The 26525-nt window shown below is 42.8% G+C and overlaps 1 protein-coding gene and 1 pseudogene across 2 annotated transcripts in view; both read left to right on the top strand.

Moving 5' to 3' along the window:
* Nucleotides 1-10669, top strand: part of LOC147632976 (uncharacterized) — a 55907-nt gene extending 45238 nt beyond the window's left edge. The window contains exons 6-11 of the mRNA XM_086805976.1: nucleotides 9044-9130; nucleotides 9232-9348; nucleotides 9474-9581; nucleotides 9689-9742; nucleotides 10080-10232; nucleotides 10320-10669. Of these exons, the coding sequence (XP_086662102.1) occupies nucleotides 9044-9130; nucleotides 9232-9348; nucleotides 9474-9581; nucleotides 9689-9742; nucleotides 10080-10232; nucleotides 10320-10400 (600 nt within the window). The 3' untranslated portion in view covers nucleotides 10401-10669. The remainder of the gene's footprint in view (nucleotides 1-9043; nucleotides 9131-9231; nucleotides 9349-9473; nucleotides 9582-9688; nucleotides 9743-10079; nucleotides 10233-10319) is intronic.
* LOC147632977 (uncharacterized) lies at nucleotides 1379-2728 on the top strand (annotated as a pseudogene). Its single transcript, XR_015267069.1, has 3 exons — nucleotides 1379-1802; nucleotides 1929-2090; nucleotides 2189-2728. The product of XR_015267069.1 is annotated as an uncharacterized LOC147632977 (transcript).
* Nucleotides 10670-26525: the final 15856 nt, after the last annotated feature.

Below are 26525 nucleotides of genomic sequence, written 5' to 3'. Positions count from 1 at the left end.
AAACTCCTTTCCAATTTAATCCCTAGGGCCCCAACTTAATAAGTTCCCTAGGGCCACTAAGGCCTAGGGGCAACTTTAATAAACATTAAAACTTAATGTTTTAATGTTCCCCCTTCACACCTAGGGATGTCCACACATCTTAAACACTGTCCGGGCACCCCCCATGTGAATCATAAAATATTCTGACTCTGCAACCACCATGCCCACACTTGTCCTGCTCCATTTTCACAGGGCCATGACACCTACCACAAGATGCGAGAGGTACAGGGGAGGCATCAAAGCAATCCACTCTGCGTTCTTGTATCTCATCACAAGCTTGGGTAAAGGAGCGGCAAAGGGTGGCAAAAATGGAGATTTGTCGTACTCTTATTGAGTGTAATATATCCTTCAATGTGTTAAGGACAGACCAATGGAAAAGAATGGTGAAAGCAACTGCGCAGGTAGGGCCTACTGAGACGTGGACAGGTCTCGAGTATACGAAGATGCGTACATCCATGTTGGATGAGCAGAAGGCCTTGATAGACAAGGCGCTCACTCCTGTGAAAGCAGGTTGGCAGGAGTTTGGATGCACTATTATTTCAGATGGGTGGGCAGACATTCGCAAGAGGCACATAATCAATATCCTTGTGTCATCTTGCTTGGGCACCTATTTCTTGCGTGCCGTGGATGCAGGGAGAGCAGGAGACAGGATCACAGGGGAGTTCATTTATGGCCACATTCGACAGGCTATCCTTGAGGTTGGGGAGGACAATGTTGTGCAGGTGGTGACCGACAACGCCTCTAACTGCAAGGCAATGGGTCAAATGGTCGAGGCAGAGTTTCCACATATAGTGTGGACTCCATGTGCTGCCCATTGTCTTGATTTACTTATGGAAGACATTGGGAAGCTTGTTTGGGTGCAGCCCATTGTTGCAGATGCTGTAAAGATCACCACCTTCTTTCGCAAGAAGCATCAGGCTCTTGCCATCTTTCGGAGCCATAGCCCTTTGGATATGGTGAGACCCTCCAAGACCAGGTTTGCCTACATATTCTTGGTCTTGGATAGGCTCTACAAGATAAGAGATTCACTATCATCAACAGTTGTGGATCCAAGGTGGCGACAGATGCATCATTCAGAGGATGAGCGTACAAAATACTTGCAGAGGCGGATCCTGGATGATGATTTTTGGCAGCAAGTTCATAGCCTTTCAGTTGCACTTAAGCCCGTGTATGTCCTTCTCCGACTTACAGACATGGAGGCACTTTGGGGCTGGTCTTTCATTTGTTTATGCAAATGAAAGACCATGTTGCTCAGTGCTCCATGATGACTGCTCAACAGTAAGCAATAGTTCTAATTTCTTTCTCTTTCTTTGATTTTTATGACTTCTCGATTCTCGATTCTCATGACATGTCAGGACTGACATGTGTACACTTAGCACTATAACCTAAGACATGTATTTTCAATCTCTCATTTTCAGCCGAGGTGAGATCTTGGACATTGTAGACAACGGTGGACATTTATGAGCCGTCCCATCCATGCGATGGCTGCCATGCTCCATCCTCTCTACAGTTCGCCAGAGCTATGGAATAATACTGCTTTGAGCATGAAGCAGTCAGAGTATGTTGGAAGGATGTTCTCAGAGGAGGAGCAACTTCAGATCGATAGAGAGTTCACCACGTACATGAGTGGTATTGGTGCTTCATTTGCGAGACCTGTGTCATTGAGGAAGGAAGCCATGAAATTCCCTTTGACATGGTGGCACTCTTATGGAAGGGTTGGTCTTCCAAACCTTTCACGCTTTGCTCTTCGTGTTCTATCTCAGGTAACTTGTAATTAATCTCAGGTAACTTGTAATTAATCTCTAAAGTATAGTCTTCGGAAGTGAAGCTTGATGTTTTAGCATTAAAAGATTTACAAATTTGCTCGCATTGCACTCATTTTTGCACAGGATTGCTCAGCTGGAGCATGTGAGCGGAACTGGAGCTCATACTCTCTTATACACACCAAGATTCGGAATCGCCTTAGTACTTCTCAATTAGAGAAGTTGGTGTACTGCAGAGCTAACATGAGGCTCGTACGAAGCTACCATGCTTTGGGGTCACCGAAGCAGGTATAAATTGGAATTTGGACTCAAGAAGAACTTAGAAGTAGAAATTTTTTTCTAGTTCAATGAATATCCAATATGCAATTTGTGGCATGTTTAAACAGGTTGATCCAACACTACTCAAATTGGTAGATGAACCCAGTCCGGAGCTTGTGGATCGGCAGATTAGAGATGAGTAAGATGAGATTTTGAGAGCTTTACATAGAGAGCTTGAGAGCGTGGATCGTTGTGTAACCCGCCCACGTGCACGATCTCTCAGCATTCCTCTACGCCAGGCAGCTCCAGATCCAGGCTCTGCGAGACGAGAGAGCATTCGCAAGGGAAAGCTTCCAGTTCGTCGCACCCATCAGAGGCGTGCAAATGAGGCTTTCGAACTCATTCACACTCAGATTCCCGAGGCGCATGACGAGGATGCACTGGAGCTTGTTGTTGCTGAGCCAGAGTTCGATGAAGAGGACAATGGTATCAATGATGGAGGCATGCTCTCTTCAGAAGACTCATCATCTTCATCTGATGATGAGATTTGAGACTCTTGCGTCTAGACTCTAGAGTCTAGACAATTGTAGTGTTTCATTGTTTTGCTTTTTGCACTTGTGGACCAGGACATGTGCTGTAGACATGATATTTGTACTCTCTTTTATCATCTATGACTTTCATGGTTCTTGCTTATATCACTATGACTGTTGACATGAGGTATTGTGTAATGGGCTTGGTAATTGATAATTGATTTAAACTTTAAGTAATGAGGTTCAGTCTTTATTTTAAGTATTTTGGTTGCTATGTCTACAAAATATTCAGGTTTCTAGGACTGTTTACAAATGGTACGTACTGTTTACGTACCTTAAAATTTGTTCCGTACAGAAGTACGTTCCGTACGTACTGATAGCGTGCCGCACACTACGTACCTTTCCACCTTGTGGTGGTATGTCATCACAGTAAACTCCCTTCCATATAGAAAAGGTTTCCACTGTTTCAAGGCTGTGATATCTCCTAGCAATTGTTTGTCATATACATAATATATATTTTTTGCATCATTCAACTTCTTGTTGTAATATGCCACGGGTCTTCCTTCTTGTTGCCATACTGCTCTAATGGCGAGATTACTAGCATCGGTGATCACCTTGAAGATATCATCCCATGATGTGAGTTTAAGGACTGGTGCTTCGGAAGCCGCCTTTTGCAAATTAAAGAACACCTCTAAAGCCTTACCTGTGGCTGAAACCTTTTGTCTTCTTGTTTTCGCTTCCTTGAGCAAATTTGTCAATGGTGCTACAAGACTAGAAAACTGATCCATATGTGAGCTATACGCTTGGCAAAGGTCCACGAAGGATCGTACCTCTTGGGCCGTCTTTGGAACGTCCCAATTGAGGATTGCCTTTATCTTCTCAAGGTCAAGGCGAATTTCGTTGGTACCGATCCTGTAGCCTAAGTACTGGACTTCTTGAACTCCAAATATGCTCTTCTTTGCATTGATGTAGAGTTCATTGTCTCGCAAGCGAAACCTTCTGCACATCCTTCTAGTGTGTTTTGTAGTGGCATAAAAAATAACGTCATCCAAAAAAATGAATAGACATATATTGATGAGTATGGCAAAGACTCGGGACATCATCTTGTTGAAGGTCGTTGTACATTGGTCAAACCAAAAGGCATGACCACGAACTCATAATGACCTTGTTCTGTTCGAAAGGCTATCTTTGGGATATCGGCTTCAAAGATTTGAATTGATGATAGCCACTTTTGAGGTCGATCTTGGTGAAGTACTTGGCACCGTTGAGTCTTTCAGGGATGTACTCTATCCTTGGCATGGGGAACTTGTTCTTGATTGTCATCTTGTTCAAGGATCGGTGATCCACACAGAGACGTGCAGTCTTATCTTTCTTCTGCACAAAAAGAATCGGTGTAGCAAATAGAGATGTTGAAGGCCTGATAAAACCAGACCTAAGTAACTGGGCTAGTTGCATCTCCAACTGAGCTTCCAACGCCTTGGAAAGACGATACGGAAACTTACCGAGTGTCTCAGCTCCAGGTACCAAATCGATACGATGGTCTTTAGGACAAGAGGGTGGGGGTCTGGGTGGAAGATCATCCCTCAACATGATGTTTTGAAACTACTGGAGGAGGCCTGTCATTTGTGGCTTTAATGGAGTCGTCGGTGGATGTCGATATCTGTTGTGGGCGGAGATAGATCATTGCACACTCAGCTCCCTTTCTGATAGCTCTACTGGCTTGGAGGTGGGAAATGAGAGGAATACCTTGAATGCTCCGATCCTATGGGTACGTAGACTGGGAGTGAACCTGTCCACGTCCAAATGATAAGGCACTAGGGCACATTTTATCTTGGTCGCCAACTGCGGAGAGATGACATCTTTTGAAGTACCCATGTCGAAAAGAACAACAAATTGTTGGCCCTTCGCTGTGCCATAAGCTCTGATAAGACCTTTTTGAAGCTCCTTAACTCTGCCCTCATGCTTATCATCGAATACCACTGCGGGTACTCCATTCAAAGCGGGCAAGAGTTGAACAGCATTGGTGCTTGAGGGTAGAGGTGGAGGGGGTGGTACAGCTGCAGCAGCGGTAGCCAATGTAGAGGTTGTTTGTTTGCCTTTTTCCGCTTGCCATTTGGAACAATCCTTCTTTGCATGTCCCATGTGGTGGCAGGAAAAACAACGGTTCTCTTTGAAGTGTCGCTCCTTCTCATTTGACTGTAAGAGTCCTCTGGTAAGGCCCTCCTTGATCTTTTCTTCAGGAGTCTACTTGGGTCCATCTTGTCACTCCTTCCTAGTAGAAGAGCTATTCTGGCCCTTCTTGTTCTGGTCTTCGTTGTTAGACACATGGTTCTGCGGGGTGGTCTGCGACTACTGTTGGTGAGGTTTGGGGGTGATTGGAGCGGTCTTGGGCTTGCCTCCATTGAGCATCATCTCATGGTTTTGCACAAGAGTCAAAGCCTTGTCATAACTCTGGGGTTCGAGGTTGCAAACGGGGAACCAAATGTTTGGATCCAATCCCCGAATGAACTGCTTCAGCTTCTCCTCCTTGGACTTCCCCAACTGTTGAGTTGATGTGATCACTTTGTTGGAGTAGGTGAGCACATGGGAACCGTTTTGGGTGAGTTTGTAAAACTCGTCTTCAAGATTCGTCATGTATTGTGGAGGTAGAAACCTAGTCTTCAGATCGGACATGAAGGTGTCCCAATCATAGTCCGGTAAGCCAGTGTAGGAATCCATGTGCAAACGGGACCAATGTTGCCACCAAGTGATTGCATCACCTGTGAGGTGTGGAGCTGTCGGATGGACTTTGTCTTGGGTATCTGTGATCTTGGAGAGTGGAAAATGGGCAACAAACTTGGGGATGAATTGTGTCACAACCGAATGGTCACACTTGCAGTTGTACTTGGTGAAGTTTGGTGAGGCATGGATGACGGTTGTAGAGGCTAAGGCTAGGGTTGTGGAGGATTGAGTAGGGTGGAAAGAAGTTACTAGAGTTCGCAGTGTATGTTGGAATTGGTCCCTCAAGTCTTCTTGGGCCTGTCGCTCGTGGTTCGCCTTGGCTTCGAGCTCTGCCCACAGTCGCTCCTCTTTGGCCTTGCGTTTGGCTTTCTCTGCCAGCTGTTCGGCCAGTCTTGCTTCACAGTGTCGCTCTTCTTTTTCTGTCATCCATCGACACCACCGTTCCATTGAGGAACTTTGTTCTTTGGGTGTCTCTTTCTGGGCCAAGGTTGCTTGTAATTCTACCATTTTTTTTTCCATTTGGACTCTTTCGAGTTGCATCTGGAGTTGCCTTATCTGCTCCTTTAACTTCTGGTTGTCTTCGTCTTCTTTTTGCGAAAGCGTTTTTTCGAATGGTTCTTCTTCTTTAGCAATGTCTTCGGAGCTTGTTGCCATGGTGGATGGGCGAGTGGTTTTTCCTGATGTCAGCTTTACCATCTACAGGATGCTCTTACCCTAGGTTACTGGGTTGAATCACATCCCAAGCTCTGGTACCAATTTAGCATACGCCACGCTAGGACTGTGTGAAACAACGAGGCCTTCTTTAAACCCGAGTCTAGTGAGTCTTTAGCAATCCTTTATACAACATACATGAATATGAAAGATGTAGTCGAGACGACACCAGATGGGGTCCCAAATTACCCATTGAAGGGCCCCCCTTGCAAGCAAGAGTATTTGCTTTAGTTCTTTTGGAGAATTGAATACAAGCTGAAGTGTGTCCACAAGACTGAGTGTTGCATGCGCGGAAGCCTTGCTGTACTGATCCACAGCCCTAAGCGTACTTAAGAACATTGATGCTACTTAACATGAGATAACACAGAGAGGAGAGTGAAGAAGAGAGATTAGTGTTCAGCTTTGCTTGTATTACTATGGTACAAAAAAGTTACTGAGACTTGTACATGATTTAGGGCTTGTGGGCAGCCTATGGGCTGACCCTAAGCCCTTCTGCCTATCCTATACTTCTTGTCATGCTGATCTACTGATTTAAGACTTGAACTATAACTTGATTTTATGCTGAAAATGACTACATGCTTATATACTTTGATGGGACTGCAGTCGGCCAGCTGAAGGCTCTGTCGGCCTGTTGGTGGACAAGTAAAATGCTGAAGTCATGCTATTACTGCAGCGCTTAACTCCCTGTGCTGCCCATGTCTGCTGCCAACACCTGAAACACATGGCCTGCCCTGCTGTCCAAGGCCTGCAACCAGCCAACAGCTGTCTGCTGCCAGCCGACAAGTCGTTGTGACCTCCCATGCTGGATGGTGATGCTAAATGTACTACTACTGCTGATGATGATGATCATGTTGACCATGCTGATGATGATACTACTGATGCTTCTGACCGAACTTTATGATGTCTTAACTGATACTTAATCAGGGATTACTGATGTTCATGCTAGGGATTAGTCATGGCAAGGGCATGCACGTGGCACTGAGTGGACAAACTGGCTGACTAACAGCCAAACGCAAGGGCAAAGTGACCAAACGCTAGGCAGAACTGTACACAAGTTGTAGGCGACTGTGAAGCTATCTTCAAAGAGGAAACACCGGCCCGAGACTGAGGGTTGGTGTGTTGAGAACTCTTGAAGAGACTGAGCTTCGATTTGCCTTGGGCTGAAAGCACAAGAATGCTGTAAGTATGCAAAGGCTGAGGGCCAGCACACATGCTTGACTGTTTGCTTGAGACTTGATTTGATTTCTGATGATTTATGGACTGAGGCTGAGGTGCCTTTTATATGTCCATAGGGATGCTGGTCGGCTATCAAAAGGGCTGTCGGTCTGCTGATAATTGTGCCACGATTGGATTAAATCAGTATTTAATGCTGGCTGGGTCGTGTGGTGTTCTGTTGGCTGGACGACTGTAGTCAGCCCTGACCGATTGCAGTTTTGATTTGCCCCTTTTGTTCAATTAGGTACAATACCTTGCTTGTACATTAATATGGATCAACCCTATATCTTCTTCAGGTCTAAAGCTTGAAGCTTGGGAGAATAGCCTGCACATTGGAGGTAGAGAGCCATTTGGGAAACGAGACATGGACATGGTCATTAGCCTGCACATCGGGGAATAGCCTGTACATTGAGATGAAGAGCCATTTGGGAAAACGAGACATGGACATGGTCATAAGCATACAGTTCTTGGATGTTTTCTTGGGGATTACAAGTGTTTTTCTTAAAGCTTTGGAAGGAGGAAGTACCTTGAAGGCGGCCTTGGCAATCAACTTCATCAACAAGTGGCTTTAAGGATCGTATTGTTCTTGGGATCAGTGTCTCCCCAAACGGAGGCCAAGGGGTTCATTCCTCATCTCACCATACACGTGGGTTCGTGTTGGGATTGTGAGAGGGCAGTTCAGTAATGAATACTCCATTATGCACGTGGAGTCGTGTTGGGATTGTGGGGTGAGTACTTCATTGTTTCCACACTAGGCTCGTTGATCAGAGTTTGAATTGTGTGGGAGAAAAAGAGGACTGTTGGGATCGGGAGAAGAGTTGCCAAGATTTGAGATCCTTGAAGAGTCTTAGGAGAACCATAAGTTGCCTAGTAGGGGGTTGGCATACCCTTAAAGAGCAACTCTTGTGACCTTCTACACCAAGGAGATGTTTTCATATCTCATGTGTACTTGGAAATCTGGCTTCTAAAGTCCTCCAAGGGTCTATGAGATTAGAAGTGTTACAATACATCCATGATTCGTAAGAGCTGTGGCACAGGTACTTAGCTTATCTTCAAGAAAACAACTTCACACGTAAAATTTTGAGAGAATCTGAAAATAAACAAAAGAGAGAGAGTAGAGAGAGAAGACACCACACTAGGGTTTGGAATAGCCTTGGGCCGATCCCCCCTTTGAGTTACATTAGATAAAACTCCCTTGGAGGAGAGTACAAGTTCTTAGAGCTAGAGAGCTCTCTTGTCTTTTTACACGTCTCAACAATGAGAGAATAGTTGAATTTATAGTTCTTGCCCAAAAGCACTTGAGAACAGCGCGCTATAACTCACTTAGAGCTAGAGCGCTCTCTTGTCTTTTTGTGTGTCTCAACAATGAGAGAATAGTTGAATTTATAGTTCTTGCCCAAAAGCACTTGAGAAAAGCGCCTTAGAACTCATTGGGGGCTGTGAGGAATCTTTGGGATTGAGAGAGAGATTGTGCATGTGTGTGTGTGTGTGTGCGTGAGAAAGAAAGAAAGAAAGTTATATTAATGTCTACGGAAGACCCCAAGGGCCTATGAGACCAAAAGTAATACAATGGTACCATGGATATACTGAGCCATGGAAAACTGAAAGAAAAAGTAAAATGAAAACATGTGACAGTACATGTGATCAACAGATGATCCTATGTAGAGTGAGATATGCTGTGATCAGCTAATGTTGATACCTGCCTCGGCCAGAACCAATCTGATGGTGGAGTGAATGTCAGGCCTTTGTGATGAGAGAGAGAGAGAGAGAGAGAGAGAGAGAGAGAGACATTTGTTTTTGGTTCAGATTGATCGAATTGCTCGCGTGGCTTTTGAAGTAGCACGCAAAAGGCGTGGAAAGCTTTGCTCAGTTGACAAGGCAAATGTTCTCGAGGTGTTCTTTGACCCACTCAACTAATACTTAGATCTCACCATGATGGTGACTCTGCGATTTTTTTCTTGTTCCTTCCCATGGCTAATAACAACTTTTTCCAGGCCTCACAATTGTGGCGCCAAAGGGTTATGCTTGTTGCTAAAGATTATCCGGACATTGAACTCTCACACATGTATGTGGACAACGCGGCTATGCAACTTATCCGGAACCCCAAACAGGTCAGTTTTAACCAGAAGGGGCTTTTCTCTGACAGGGCTTGTGGTGTCAAGCACCAGTTGTGTAAAAAAGCCGGTTTCAAGTTGTGAAAACATGGGGTCTGATATCTGTTCCATGGCTTATACAGTTTGACACTATTGTGACAAATAACATTTTTGGTGACATTCTCTCCGATGAAGCATCCATGCTTACTGGTAGCATTGGTATGCTTCCGTCCGCTAGCATTCGAGATTCGGTATGCAGATAGTCCACATGAATTGATTCTTATCTGGGCATATTACTACTTGGTGTACTTTGCTTTCACATGGTTTCTTTTGGTAATTAGAACTTGTTTGGATGCAGGGACCAGGCTTGTTTGAACCTATTCATGGTTCAGCTCCAGATATTGCTGGCCAGGTGTGACACCTTTTCTCTCTCAGAGAGGCAATCTGTGTAAGTGGCTTTACAGACATAATTCCCGTCCACGAGGGGCAGATGAAATCTTCCCTTTTTTGCGACGCTGGCATGTCTGTTAAGCCTTTTAGTGATTTCATTAAAAAGTGATATTTGTGAAATATATTAGGACACTTATTTTGAAATCCCTCAGTCCCTTTTTTGGTGCCTACATCTCCATATTAAAGAAAGAGTGTGTAAGGCAATGCTTTAGTCCCCTGTTTGTTCATTGTCATAGTCCCTTGTAGCAGCATCTTTGATAGACATGCCCTGATTTTGTGTGTTATTGTATGTGGTGTAGGATAAGGCAAATCCCCTTGCGATGATTTTGAGTGCTGCCATGCTTTTGAAGTATGGCCTTGGAGAGGTAAAAGCAGCTGAGCGGATTGAGAAGGCTGTGCTGGAGACTCTTGAGAAGGGGTTTCGTACAGGGGATATCATGTCTGCCGGCAAGGTACCAGTGGAAAGGCTTGAAGGGAAATTGTGAGAGTTCACCAGTTTATATTTGTTATGTATTTAGAGTGGTGTATGGTTTTTGCAGAAGCTCCTTGGGTGCACAGAGATGGGTCAGGAAGTGATCAAAACACTCCAAGCAGGACAACTAGCATCAGTGCACAGCTAATCATAGGGAGTTGTTGGGTGGCAGTCAACCTGCCATATGACACGTTCAAGTTGAGATGTTCAATTTCCTCTTAGACCAGCTTGGTGTATGGCTTGTTTTAAATGGCGGGAACCGTCTTCATGGACACAAATGAGCAGAGGCAGGTTACAGGACGTAGCCTTCCTGATTTTGTTTAAAGAAACCTATGAAATGATCTCATTTTGGGTTTTCAACAGTGATCTCAAGACAATGCTTGTTGTCAGTAGTATGCAGTAATTTCCTGTGTCTCCAGAGCCTGTATCTACCATGAAGTTTTTCTATCGGTTGATTCACAAAAGTGGGCATATCAGCTTTTTTTTTTCTTTTTTTTTGAGGGAAGGAGAGGAGGGGGGGGGGGGGGGTGGGTTGGCTTGAAAAAATTTCCTCTCGTTTTTTTCTTTTTGTTTGATTTTTGCTCATTGGGCATAAACTGCTTGTGTAAATCACGAAAAAGCTAGAGCTATTAAATGCCCAACCATTTTGGCTCCCCTAAAACAATGTATGTTGAAAGTTTGTGCTTTTTTTTGTGATCATTTTCATACAATGGGCCTGATTAAAAGAAAGATTGTCTAACGCTTTGAGATCACTCCCAGCCAATTTGGAGTTATTTGGCCCATTTCTCTGATTTCTAAAAGAAGGGATTAATCATTTTTATTCTCTCCCCATTCACAAAGGGCGAGATCTGCTAGGATGGGGGCAAGCACATGTTGCTTATGGGCAAAGGGTTCTGCACGTAGATCTTAAGGATCTTTTGCCCTCCCACTAGTGCTGGGTTGACATTGGTGGGGATTGGAGATGTGTCATGTGAGGTATGGGTTGATCCGGCACATCATAAAGTTGTGGTACGTGGGCCTCCCAAAAAGAAAGGCTAGGATTTGTGATGGTTGTGGGGGTTTATTTTTTCGTAGAGAATGCAGCACGCGTTTTGAGTTATAGTTGCTCAAGAAGTGGGAGACTGATGGGGAGACTCATGAATGATGGATGAAAGTTGGGAGATTGGGAGGGAGAGGTCAAGGGCTGAAATATGGCGGGACAGGTGATCCTTATAAATGTGGTCCAGATCATGGTTAAAATGGATACGAGTGAGGAGAAATTGGGGCATTGGAAAGAATTTAATGAGACGGACCAGACGGTGAGTGAGAGGTAAGAGTCCATGGGGTAATCCATTGTGCTAGAACCTCCACTATGTGGAAAGCATGGAGTGGAGGTAAGTGTCCATGGGGTAATCCATTGTGCTAGAACCTCCACTATGTGGAAAGCATGTTAGGTTGTTCGATGTAGGCCAACAGGACATCCTGTTGTATATAATCAGCTCATATGCATGGAGCCCATCTCTAGGAAGTGTCTTCCATATGGTGTGTTAGGTAATGTACCCTACGAGGGTTGTTGCAAACCCATCTCATCAAGATCAATCTCAGACTTGATGGCATCATCTTGGAAATCAGACATCGGGATTTGTCCCTCATTGTTTGTGCATTGGAATCACCAACCAAGAGAACATTGAGATATAGGGGAGGCTCCATTGCCTCTTTCGTGAGAGGTTTGGTCCACTTGCACAATTGCAGTTTGATGATCATAGATAATTGTGCATGTACTTACAGGTCTTTTGTAGACATTAATATTACGTTCTCTCTCTCTCTCTCTCTCTCTCTCTCTCTCGACACATGCATGTAGAGGACATCACATGACTTGGGGCTCACCATAGCTTTTGGCAAATTTCCTTGAACCACTCATCATGGACTCATTGTATATGATGGGATGGATAGATGGCTCTCTTATGTCAATGTTACTTGCTTCCCATGTGGTGGAGGCTCTAGTATAATTGCTTATTTGATGGGATCTCGGCTTTGGCCACCTCATCCTCCCACTGATACCTCTTTCTCCTTCACCATATTTGGCACACACCCCATCACACTGCACACCCATGTCTTGCTACACGTACACTTTCGCTACAACGTGGATGATGTGTATCATGATAACATCTACCGCCAACTTTGTGAGCTTGATCTATCCATTCCACTCCTTACACTTACATCCCAACCAACTCCATCTTGTGAAACCACCTTGATCTAGGCCTCAAAATAGCTAGTATGATGATGAATGTCAGGCCACTTGACTCTACCTTGGGCAAATCACAAAGCACAAAGCGCAACGGATTTTTAGGTTCCTTAATATAAGAAGGGAGTCTTTTTTATCAGACATTTTGATTAGACATGAGAAAGAATTCTACCAAATCTTTTTGAGCATAGATAGTAAGAAGGCCTAGCGCAAGCTCTAGGAATACCAAATCACTCACACCCATCACGACTCATCCTGTCATCTATGTATATAAGCTCTACCATGTACCTAGCCAACCACTCGTCCCACCACCCAATCCTCGCACCACTTCGTCGGTCCTCTTCATTGTATTGTCTTCAAAGTCACAAAAATTGGACACAAACTCTAAAATGGGCATATGCCCAAAACCATGAGGGATTACTAGCAAAAAGCACATTGCACATGCATGTGACACCCTTGCTCCTTTGTCATCACACATGTTCAGTAGGTATTTTTGTAATTGTTTCCCATCGTCATGGTCCACCAACACCATCACCCCCATCCTCAAAGTTGAGACTCATCGATTGTTCACACACTCGGTTAAGCTTTATAGATTGATGTTAGAGGCAAAGCTTAGCTCTAGGGCAGAGATCCATCCTCAAAGTTGAGACTCATCTAATCGTGATTGGTCACACACTCGCCAACCTTTATGGGTCGATGCTAGAGGCAAAGCTTAGCTCCAGGGTAGAGATGCATGGATAAAGGCATGGCAAGCCGATTTTCGAAGGATATACTCCACACTTTCACATTTATAAATTGAGGGCTATCATTGCTAGATGCTACATCTTTGATTGAGTGTTGTTGCAAGAGGACTATAATGGACCTAGTAGACAATCTGCAAAATAGGGATATAGAAGTCATCCACCCAAACCAAGAGAACCAAGAGGTTGAGTGTCCTCACATCATCCAAAGCCTCTACAATAGCTAAGGAAGTCCAACCACCACTAGAATGGTCTCTAGTCAACGACATGAGCATAGATGAGTTGGTAGAAATTTTCTTCAGCTAGCTAGCATTAGCTAAGGGAAATCCACAAGGCAGACACTCACATCTATTCCCACCATGAAGAGATGTGATTTAGTGCATAGTTTGCCACCGAAACCATATACAAGCATGGAGTGTCCAATACGAAGGCCAAGGTGGCAACACTTTTGTACTCATTGCTAGCGCCATGAGAACCACGATATATAGCTCATTGTTGGTGCCGAGGGAACCTGATAGGGTAGACTAAATGGCTAGCCAAGGAGTACATGATGCCAAAGAAAAAGCTTGGTAGCGATTGTTTAAACATAAGCCTTTCCATGAGTATAAGGATGCAAGCGAGAGCCCCAAGAAACAAAGTTTTACACTATCAAATACATACTATCACCTTAGGTAGCCCCTAAAACTCAACACTTCTCTTGTCTCGCCATGTTGACTACCCCGTCAAACTGTGGTGTTCCAAACCCTCACCGACAAAGAGGAAGGGCCACCTTCTAAAACAATAACTTCAAGAACCCCCCATAGGGAGGTCCACAAGCAAGAGTGGATACTGAAGAGCACACTGGCTAGCCAAGGAGTGCACGATGCACAAGAAAAAGCTTGGTAGCCACTGTTTAACCATAAGCCATTTCAAGAGTAGAAGCATGCGCCCAAGCAACAAAGTTCTATCCATAACCCAAGCCCCACTAGACCCTCGCTAAGGGCTTCTATGAAGGGAACCCTTCATCCTTGGACCCAAAAACCATTCCATCTGTACCACAACCTAAGTAGAAAGACAAGCGACAACCCTGAACCTTAGTTCCATCCTAGCAGCCAACACCCCGCTAGATTCTGACAAAGTTACTACTAGAAGCTCAAGGTTTCTATGAAAGGAACTAGACCTACATTTAGGTCTCGTGGTCAAAGGAACCCTCACTACAAGCCTTTGTTGCAAAAACCAAGGACTCCATCAAATGCGAAACCAAAGATAAAGTTAAGACCTAAAGCCGTGCCTCCAATGCCACCTCTCCAAATCCTAAGCAGGAATGGTGGAGAGCAGTGGCTACCACCTCTAGTCAAGAGCCAACACCACCTCTATAAAGGTCAGAAGATCCCTTGAGCACCACACATCAAAGGGTAGTACCAAATTCATACATGGTGGCCTTACCCATTTCCACTTTCATTGAAGAAGAGCCACCCATGGTGCCAAACCCCCAAGAGAGCCACACCAAATCCCTTAGGACCACCAAACAATATCAAGGCTCTAATGGATCACCAAGGTCTCACAATACCCTTATGCACCATGCCACAATAGCAACTCACCAATTGGAAGGCCAAGGTTTAATTAAGTGCGTTAGCAAAGCCGTCAAAAAAGGCATTGTGGGGATGAGCAAGCAATTTTTTGTTCTCCACTCACTCATTCTCTCTCTCTCTCTCTCTCTCTCTCTCTCTCTCTCTCTCTCTCTCTTCACTCACACCGTCTTCCCCCTTTATGTTACCCACATCGATGACAACCCCCTGAAGCCCTCTCTCTCTCTCTCTCTTCACTCACACCGTCTTACCCACATCGATGACAACCCCTTGAAGCCCTCTCTCTCTCTCTCTCTTCACTCACACCGTCTTACCCACATCGATGACAACCCCCTGAAGCCCTCTCTCTACCCCCCCATCACCAGTCGTACTCCCCTCGCGCCCTTGCGCGATAAATCCCTCTCTCCCCATTAAAAAAACAACCTTATGCTCGTTCACTCCATTGTTATGAAAACCTTCCCCATTGCTCCCATTGTATCCCTTCTATTATGGCCCTCCATTGTGCTATCCCTCCATTGCGCTTGCTCCATCACTCAACCCTAGTGCCTTACCCTATGTGCCTTGAGCCAATGTCCATGCTAACCTCCATACTCTCCTACTCAAGGTTTCTATATAGCACATCTCTCACCTCCTTAGCGCCCCGACTGTAAGCGACACTACCTGCTCGACTCCGCCCTTGCCTTTAGAATTACTATGGCTACAACCTTATGGTTAGCAGCATCATGGCTTGCATAAAAGTGTTGCCGCCCATGTGGGAAGAATCATGCCACCACCACCCATGGGAAGAACCGTTTTCACCACATTTAAAGAGAAGGGTGAAGAAGAAGAACTTACCTAATCTTTGCCAAAGCATGTGTTGTTAGGTCTTCTTAGAGACACAACTTCCCTATGTGGGTGTGCATCACATCCTCACTCCATTGTACACCAGAATGCTCCTTTGCCAATGGGGTGGGTGCAGGAACAACTTTCTTCGCCTAGATGGAGACAAATTGAGATTTGTCTATGGTGGTTCTCTCACACAAAAGGTGGGAAAAAAAGAAGCTAATGGAAGGGGGAAACCTACAAGCAAACTTATTCAAGCGAGCATCCATCTAGCATGCATGAATCCAATAGCACATAAGCAAGCAAGAGTAGAGAAGAGAAGACTTCATAAGTATCCTATTATAAGGGAATGATTGTGGCGTGCTTATTATAAAAAATGACTTATATACAAGTGACTGGTTTTCACACTAGGTCGACTAAACTAAAAAAATGGTTTGGCCTCTACTAGTCTAAAGCAAGTATGTATATGGAGTTTGTAGACTTTCCCTATTTGATATTAAGCACAAGGTAAGGCTGTTTTATATGTTCCAACCTTGTCTTCCAAAGGGTAAGTGCTCATTCAAGCAAGTAAGATGGAAAAAAGCACTTTTCGATAGGTCGGACAAGTAAGACTATGTTAACCTATGGAGTGGTTAACATATCCCTTTTCTTGATGGGGACCACATCCTCACGTCTCCCAAGCTAGTGGTAAAGTTGCTGTTGGGGTGGAAAGGTGTGGATGGTCCATGATATGCCATAAAGTGGGTAGGGGAGGTGAAGTGGTATAGTTGGGGATCGATCAATGTAGAGCTGGATGCAGGGCAAGTTGGTGAGAAGCTTTGGGTAGCCCTAGTGGTAGGCAACGTGTCAAGGTGGCATGGTAGGTGATAGGTGATACAGAGGTTCTTCATGATGTGAGGCCTCCTTCTGTTGTAGAAATTTAAAATTAGATAATTGGTAGAAGCAATCCACACCTTGTCAATTAGCACCAGCACCACCAATTTGCATGGGTAGATGGCAATCGTGACATGATATGAAACCTCGAGATCATAGCATGATGCCTAGAGATTGTGGTTCTTCATTGGCTAGGGCAAGGTTTTACTGGGATTGAGTTGGAGCTAACGAGGCTGCATGGAGTGAAGCTCTTGGGAGGGACCTCCAAAGTCAAACATTCTCCATGGGTCATACCATGGGGCTAGGCTCACCATGGTTCCCCCATCCAGAGATGTACCTAAAGGATTGGCATTGGCTAGGTTAGTTTTGCAAGTGCATGTGTGCGTGCATACTATGAGATGCGAGATGTGAAAAAATTTGTGTGCGTGTAGTGAAATATGCAGGTGGTGCATAGGCAGAAGGTGTGCCCGTGTGTGTGCACTTCTTCTCTAACATGAAGCCTTCTTCAACTCAACTACTTTCTTTGACACTATTTATTGCTTTTGTTGACATTTACTTGACATCCCTTTTTTGGGGGAGTCAAGATCATTAGATTGGTGATGTAGGGCAGCTGGATTTGCCCATAGCTACAATGGAGGTGCGTGGCCTCTGTGCTTGAGGGATTTGGCACTAGGGATAGAGGCAAGGTGGAATCTTACTCATATTTGAGGAGGGTCTAGGTGATGCGTGGTGCCATGGGCAAATCTTGCACCCCCACAATGGTCTCCCTATCCAGAGATGTACCTGGATGACTACCGATGATGATGAGGCTTAATGTAGGTTCTTAAAAGAGTGGTACCTATGTGTCTATTACATGCAAACCTTGTGTATATAATACAGGTGTCATGCATGGGCATTGGGTAAAAGGTAGGCCCATGTAGAAACTCCTTTTGGTGCAAAAGGTGGGCCCATGTAGAAGCTCCTTCTAGTGCAAACTCCAACACGTTGTTTTCTTTGACACTTTGCATTCTTCTTTCTTCGACTCTTTTTTTAATGCAGTGGACAAGGGTTTTGTATCGAATGTGGGCTCATAAAGGATAGGGAATATATCAGACAGGGCCCAAAAGGGGGTGAGACTTACTAGCCCACATTTGGTACCAAAGATAGTACTGGTGTCATACAAAGATGTGATGAAGGGCTTGTGGGAAAGCCATCAACCAGATCGTTGATGATCTCAATTCCTTAATTCTTCCATTCTCATGGACAACGCAACCTCAGTCACACTTGCCTTATTGGACTACAAACTAGGACTATGAACCATTACAATACGTGCTGCAACAAAGGAATCGGCACAGGGTGCTACAACCTCCACATATTAGGAGTGCCTGTTTAGATTTGCACAAGGTTAAACCTTCATGTGTCTTTGTTGTCGAGCAATTTACATTGCTAGCATGTAAGCATATGCGGATGATGCAATGAGCGAGCTTGAATGAGGGCCTGCTCACATATCCACGTTCGCTAATGTGTGGCTAGGGGTTCATAGATCTCTGGTGGGGTTGCAGAGTAAGGGCATTGGCAAATGCTATGGTACACCACGTACATAGATCTCAAGGGTTGGGTCTTCAAATGTTCCCAAAGGTGAAAACGTTTATGGCACACAAATTTCCTACCACTCCAAGTCTCGACATCTCTATTTTCGTCTTAAGGTTTTAACCCACTTTGTGCACATACATGTGTGTGTGTGATTCAAGAGCAAGATTTATTTTCATCTAAAAATTTAACCCATGAAATGCAACGAATTCTGAGTTCCATGCTTGCCTTATGTCCATGCATGTATATGTGTGTGTATTGGTGAAAGCAGGAATGCCAAGGGTGCATGCTTGTCTCACAGAAAGGAAGGGTGTGTGTGTGTGTGTGTGTTGTGATGAAGAGAGGGGAAGTTCTTCTAATGTGTTAAATTGTAAATGCAATCACTGGAGGTTTTCATGCTTGTCTTCTTTTATAAAACGGAAATGAAGCAGGTGTGTGCGTGTATCACATGAGCGTGATGTTTTCTTAACTTTCACGGATAATGACTACTCATGCTCATGCAATATTGCATTTCATCTCTAGCATGTTGCAATGATGATTTTGTGCATTTCATCTCGGGGCTCTGCAAACCTAGACCTTGTTTGTTGATGGTCTACTCATGCACTCTCTCCGAATGTCAACATGGTAAGCACCTTTCTAGCTTCTTGATTTGTGTGTGAGAGAGACATTCCAAGGAAAGCTTGCAAGGAAGAGAAGAGGGAGTGAAAAAGAGTAGGCGATAGAGACTTTATGCATGCTCTGCAGTAGCAATGAAGCTACCTTCGAGCACATAAACAACTATCTACTAACGCTGTATTCCTGAGGTAAGTGTTTTGATGAGTAGGCTAGGGCTCACGCTTTTAAAGGACCAGAAAGAGGTTGGTCTTCCCATCCTCTTCCTTGACATAAACCCTAGCCTCTTCGCCAAACCACACTAAGCCACTCGTGGGCCAAGCACCATTCCACTAGTCATTCCAAGCATTGACTACAACCCGACAAAGCTACAAGCCACTTGACGTGACGCAACCGAGCCATCGACACACTAACCTAGACGCTAATAATAAGGCACCGTCGTCATCGAGATAAAGCTCCTAGCGAGAAGGCACTCATTCACTCGCTACTACTGGCATTCTGGAAAATGACTATTAATGCATTTACATCCACGTCTTTTCAACAAACTGGTAAGTGCAAGTAACCACTTCACCCTCGTTTTACTACTTATTTTGGCTCCCCACCACTAAGGATAGAGCGCTCCCCCCACAGAGGGTCAAGCTGGTTCAATTGGATTTGTTTACAGGTACTCTCTTGAGAAGTCCAAACGTATCTTCCCGAATAGCTTCATGAATCTACATTAAACCTCATTACCTACAATATATCCATAGGATCTACATGTAATAGACACAATGTCACGTAGCCTGTATAACGACATGCGTGAGTCGCCCGTAGAAGTAGCAGCGGTAGAGCTTGACTAGACATAGATTCCACATGCCGGAGCATGTGTGGCGAGAGTGTGTCTGGGGTTCAATGAGGTGAGGCACCTGGGTCAAGAGGACCATGGGTGACTAGGCTATTGTGGGTAGGCACGTCACTATATAAGCCCAAAAGTGTGGACACTTATCCACATTCCTCTATGGTTGGGTGGTGAGATGACCAGAGCTCGGAGACCTCCTTGGCGCTATGGCACCGCGACGTAACAATGGTATCAGAGCCGACGTAGTCCTCTTGTTAAGGTGAGAGAAGAAAATTGTATCCCAAGACATAAAAATATATTGTAATGGGAGCAGAAAGGTCATATATACTATAACCCTACTACACGTGAGATGCAAGTGAGCAGGGATGTTGTGTTTGATAAAATGAGTAGCTGGTATACACTAGTGTGAGAAGGACATATCCAGATTTTATTTGCAGGTTGTGTAAAGCCTTGTATGTCTTGAAACAGACACCCAAAGCATGGTCAAACAAGATAGGAGAGTATTTTGTTTTTGTTAATTCCATATATCTACAACAAAGTTCTCACTTTATGTGAAAAAGACTAACATGGGCATTGTTCTAGTAATTGTATATGTTGATGAATTGATTATAAAAAGAGTATAGTGATGTTGACATTCATGAGGTGAAGATGTTCCTCAAGAAGAAGTTTGAGATGAAATATTTGGGTGAACTGTGATACTTCCTACATAGGTATAGAGGTGATTAGCTTTTGCAGAGGTAGTATGCTTCTTCGGACATGCTAATCGAGTATGGGATGATAGGTTGTAAGCCAATCTCAGTGCCATTGTAAGCCAATCCAAGTATGGGAGGATAGGTTGTAAGCCAATCTTAGTGCCATTGGAAGATACATGTGATCTTTTAGAGGACCCTACTATGTATAGGCGCACTGTAGGGAGTTTGATTTACATAACTATCATAATGCCAGATTTGAGCTATATTATTGGGTAGGTGAGTCAATTTATGTAGAACCCAAGGAAGATGCCCTTGGATGTAGTTAGGAGGATACTCATGTATATAAGGTCCACAATACACTATTGACTTTTCTATGAGGTTAGAGTACATGCACATATATATGGATATATAGATAGGAGATCTAATAACAACTTTATGTTTTCTTTTGAGAGTGCTACTATTAGTTGGAGCAACAACAAGAAGAAACCAATGGTTGCTTTGTTGAGAACTTGCCTAGTGTCCTGTTGTTGACACTATCTCATTCTTTTTATCATTGTTTAACAATCTCAAGGTATATAGCTAGACGAAAAGCCTATACTGCAGACTCTGAGTGGGAAGACTATGTCCTCCTTTAGAAGATATATCTTCTTCCTTCATATCTATCTCATTACTCTATGATTTTTAGGTGATGCAACCCCTTTTTTATTTTGAGGCTATGAAAGATATGGTCCTAATAAGAATGATGCCATTTCTATTAATACGAGCAACATCATACAGTCGGCAAGAAGCCCAGTGTATTATGCTAAGAAGAAGCATATTAAGATGCATTATCACTTTGTGAGGGAGAATGTTCTAGCAAGTGATATGGTAGCTGACAACTTCACAAAGGCATTGGGGGTGGAAGCATGATATAGTGTATGCACTTTTGGAAAAAATGTAGTACTATACTATTAGTATGTTTTAGGTTAGTTAAATGATGAATTAATGCATATGCGAACTATCACATTACAAATTCTCTTCAAAATTTCATTTGATACGATGAATGCACTTTTGGCAAAAATGTAGTACTATACTATTAGTATGTTTTAGGTTGGTAAATGATGAATTGAATTAATGCATGTGAATTATCACATTATAGATTATCATGCACGGGCACTTGTCCGCTTTTCAAAATTTCATTGTACTGAGAATCCTTTTGGTACTTTCTCTACTTGAGAGCCTTTGATCTAAAGCTAATGCAGGACAAAGAACAAGTAGATAGGTGAGTTTGTGACACTCTGTGCGCTCTCTCTCTCTCTCTCTCTCTCTCTCTCTCTCTCTCTCTCTCTCTCTCTCTTCTTCTTCTTCTTCTTCTTCTTATTTTCTCTATGTTTCATATCTCTTCATTGTTCCATAGGACTGAACTCTAACTCTATTTACAAACAAAAGCCCAACATGTCTCTGAAGAAATCCACATTAGAGCCTCGGATCACCTCTCCCACCAAGAAATCGATCGCCTCTCCCACTAGGAAATCGATGACCTCCACTAGGAAATCGATCGCCTCTACCACTAGAAAATCTGCCAACAAAGGGAAAGGGGAAGTGCAAGGCACAAAAAACCTTTTCAATTTTGATAGGGGTCAAGCACAGATGGAAATTTTTTCTTAGAGCTAGGCCTGAATCGTATCATGAGTTCAAGAAAATGAATGCTGATACATTGACAAGGCTAGCTGTTGTGGCTATCATATCGGCAGCCTCAAGAGAGGTTTGTTTGAGGACTTCATATGCAAGTATACAACATGATATACCAAACCCAATCAATCATTAACAATGAGGTGGGCACTATTTTAGCAAGAGCTTATGCTACATCGGCTCATTGAAATCATGTGGATTGGGATGACTTTGCCCACCATAGAGATCAAAACTTGAGGGCAATTAGTTAGGACATCACATGTATTAAATAGGAGCCTGATGTACACACCATCAGAAGTAGTGAAATTGGAACATGCTAGGAAAATGCACGTGACTAGTATACAACACGAGAACTTGACTATGGACCAGCAAAGTGTGCTATATGATTGGAAGAGTAAAGTGGGTGAGGAGAATGCCATATTGTTGTTAGAATTTGAGTCTTCTACCCTAAGTGAGTCAGAAGCCCAAAAAAGGTTGACTCAATTACGTACACTGCTAGTTGGGTTTGTAGCAAAATTGACAATTTTTTGCATGCCTCTAGCACCACTAATCAAGCATTTCAGCAAAAGATAATGAAGGATATGGCCAACTTGGAAGTAGAGTAGGAATTTGCAAGAAAAATGTCAGAATTGGCAAAAATGTATTTTTCTTGCATTGGAGAGCACTTGGAGGCAAGTACAAGCTTTTGGAGTAATATGCAGCATTCGACCGAGGAGCTTACAAAGTAGAGATTGCGGGTTATGAACCCCAAACTAGTAGACCATCCAACAGGCTCTGCAAGTATGAAGGTGAACATTCCATTAACAAAATCTATGTTTTATCTTAGGGCTAGGTCCTTACAGCTAGTATCTACTAACCCTTTCTATACATATGTAGGTGTGTTTATTGTGGGCTTGGCTTTTGTAAAGAGACCCTTGATGTGGTTTTTGCACCATGTTTGCATACATATCACATGTTGTGTGCAACACTTCATTTTTCATAACGTCTACATTGCATTTCACCGTGCTGGTCAGTACAATCCTAGATTAGTAATATGTTGTTAATCTAGCAGAGTACCAACATAGTACTATGTTAGTACTAACATAACACACTGTGAGTACTAAAATAGTCATATTTTAATACTAACATAGTGCTATGTTAGTACTTACATATACTATATTAGTACTAATTTAATTTTATATTGGTACTTAAATAGTATTGTGTTAGTACTACTAACAAAGTACTCTATGAGTACTACTGTTGGGTGCTACCATGGCATCTCTCTGATTCATAGTACTATGCATGTTTATATGCTGATATAGTAGCATCTTGACATCCTAATAGTACTACATTAGTACTATAAACATATGCCTTATGCTTATTGTACTAACATAGTACTATGTTAGCATTATAGGCTGATTGTAATATTTAGTTCTATATTCTGATTTAACTATTTTAGTACTATTAGCACTAGTGGTGATGTGTTACAACTAAATTGGCACTATATATAAGTACTAATTAGTGCTAGTTTTGCTTATTTTACTATTTTAGTACTATTTTTGCTTCTTTGTTTTACAACTACTTTAGTATTATGCTAGTACTAATTTAGTACTAAGGTAGTGATTAATTATATGTAAGGTAGTACAATTGGTTTAGTACTGAAGTAGTTCCTTGTAGTACTAATTTAGCACTCAATGCAAATATAGGAGGAGTCTCTCATTCAACATGTTCAGGAGTGTTACATGGCAGGGCGGTGCACCTATCCAAACCCTAACTTTGAAACTCCTAGTAATACAATGGTGTTCCTAAACTTGAAGAAAGACCAACATGGATCTGCACAGGCCTTGTGTGGACAACATGGTGATGATATCCTTGTGGATGGTAGTCACTTGGGTGATGATGATCTCGTACGTATTGACATCCCCATGGAGGATGATAACCCTATGGATGACTTGGTAGATGCCAAAGGGAGTGAGGACAGTGGTTATGATGAGGATGATGTGTTGGAAAGGGTCAGAAAGTAAGGCAGTCATTGAGAAAATAGCTACAAAGGGAGATTCGACAAAGGAAGATCCAAAAGAGGCAAATGGGACGGTGGGAGAGCCTCCAGGGGTGGCCATGTATAAAGGTGGGAATTGTCTTGAGCATTCTTCCATTTTTCTTGGTTTTTCTATTGTATTATATATGTTTCATACATGTAGAGTTTATTGTATTATATATGTTTCATGCATGTAGAGTTTATTGTATTTTGTTATCTGTTTCACTAAGTAAAAGTATGTCAGAAAAGGAGGTTGTTGGTGCCATGAAGTGAGGGATAGAACCCAAAAAGAAAAGTGTTGTATGGTCCTTGTATAAGAGCAAGAAGAGAAAAGATAAGAAGCGTATGTATGTATATCCAAAGATGCACATTTTGAGACTTGTACGTACAGTACTTCAACTACAATCCTAATGTAATTGACCTTGTTGTAGTCAATTACCAACAAGGATAAGGAATACACATAAAGTCTTGAAGATGCTCTAGAGGAATACAAAGGCAATTGTGAACAATGTGGTGGAAGACACCAAAAAAGCTATCGGAAGACAACTTGGACGTTCTTGGAAAAGACATCCCACAAGATGGGAGCAAGGAAAACCAGAAGAACAGCAATGAAAATCTTGCAAAGGCGAAAAATATTATTTCATTTTTTTCAACTTTCTTAGCTACTACTATTGGCTCTAAGGGAGACAACTTTTCAGATAACACTGTACTAGGTAGCCTTCTCCTAGCTGGTTCAAAGAAAAGGAAATTTGGTATATCAAGAAGACTTCTAATGTTCTTGTAAATGATCCTAGTAAATGTCCCACTCCCAATTGTAGGACAAGATCCTCTATGAAGTGAGAACATTCTATCTGTGGTGCTGGTCTTCATACTTTTTGTATGACATGAAATGCAAAAATTATTTTATCTACATTTCCCTTTTCTTGCTTTTTGTTATTTATTCATGTATTTAGATTTGTATATGTCATTGTTACTTAAAGGTGATACTTAAAATGTCCTACCTCGAAAGAAGTTTCTTATATTTGATATGAATGGAATTTTGGTAAAGAGATGGTGGAAGGACGCTTCTATAATGTCCCAAGGGGGTGACCTTCACAGATTGGGCAACAATGTTGTCTCTTTGCGGCCTAGTTTGATGCGATTCCTGAAAACTTTGTGGACCTCCTTTGAGGTCGCTACATGGAGTATCATGACCTTAAAGAATGTGGAGCCCTTGGTCTCTTTCATAGAAAGGCAATTGGCTTGGGAAGATGGAACATGCTTCAACTTTAAGTTCAACTTTTCACAGGATGAATGCTGTGTACAATGAATGAATACCGCCATCCGACACGACCGGAGGACATGTGCCAAACTGAAGCCCTTCAATTCATTGATTTTGTGTGGGATTGACTTCGATCCCATGCACACTGTGCTAATTGATGACACTCCTATAAAGACAATACTAAATCCAATCGGCACTTGCACAACTCCTACGTCCTATATGAAGGAGATCCCAATGATGAGTTGTCTAAGTACTTGATGCCATACTTGATGAAACTAGTAGATTTTAGAGGTACTGTTCCTGAGTTTACTTTAAGCTACCCATATGAAGGCCACATAATCGAGTCTATTGGTAGCTAATTGTGGTGAGGATCCTCTTACACTTTTCCTGTAGATTATGCTAAAATGGATGATAGCGATGCTCTCATGAGCTTTCTATGTGCAGATCCAAAGCTTACAAGCTGGGAGGCTTTCCAACAAAGAATCAAAGAGCTGCCATATGACACATTGCAACAAGTGCAAGCACGAAACCCATATGATAAACATTATCCACCATTCTCTAGGTCTTAAAGGCAGGTTGTAAACAACTTGGTTATATGATGCAAAGTGTTGTTATCTTTGTAAATGACCTTGTAATTGTAGACTGGTACTTTTGGCTAATTTTGCAGCCAATGATCTTACCTTTGTACACAACCTTCATGTAATAAGCCATTACATAAATGAAAACTTTGTTCTTTGCTAGTGTTGAAATTTCAGAATGTTAGTGTTGGTACACTTGTCTTTGTTGCTGTCTACGTACATGTCAGTTTCAATAGAAGACGTCATTTTCAGATTGTCTTGAGGATAGTTCAATGATGTAGGTCTATGGAAGCATAGTCCTCTTTTGAAGGTGCTTTGGCATGCAAAAATTAGTGTGGATTACTCTAGAAATGCCATGAATTTGGTCAGCGTCTCTAGCTACTCCATGGTGCAAAGGCAAGAGTACATCTTAGCTCAGAGGTAGTGCTTATCTCTCTACAAACATGTACTTTTCTTCTTAGAACTAGGCTGAAAACCATGGATCTTTGGATGAAATTCATATATCTCAGGGTGCTGTAAGAAGCACTTGCACATTCTCCCAAGATTCCAGCTATATGTCTTATGAATACGTTGTGAATGTGCAAGAGTGTTGTTTAAGAAGTGAGATTTATGATGGATGAAGGTGAGAAGTGAGATTTATGATGGATAAAGGTTTTAGATCAAATTATGACTACCTAATGTGTGTTGAAATCAATGACTATTATGTTGGGTTTTGGTGTTTCTGTCAATTATCTTGAGTAAATGATTAATTATCTTGATTCAACAAATTTCTTCCATTATTTGTTTGTGTAACTTCTTGTACCCTCCA

The sequence above is a fragment of the Cibotium barometz genome, chromosome 12, assembly GCF_041138505.1.
Source record: "Cibotium barometz isolate CiBa-2024 chromosome 12, ASM4113850v1, whole genome shotgun sequence".
Taxonomy (NCBI): Eukaryota; Viridiplantae; Streptophyta; class Polypodiopsida; order Cyatheales; family Cibotiaceae; genus Cibotium; species Cibotium barometz.
This window is presented reverse-complemented; position numbering and strand designations above follow the sequence as displayed.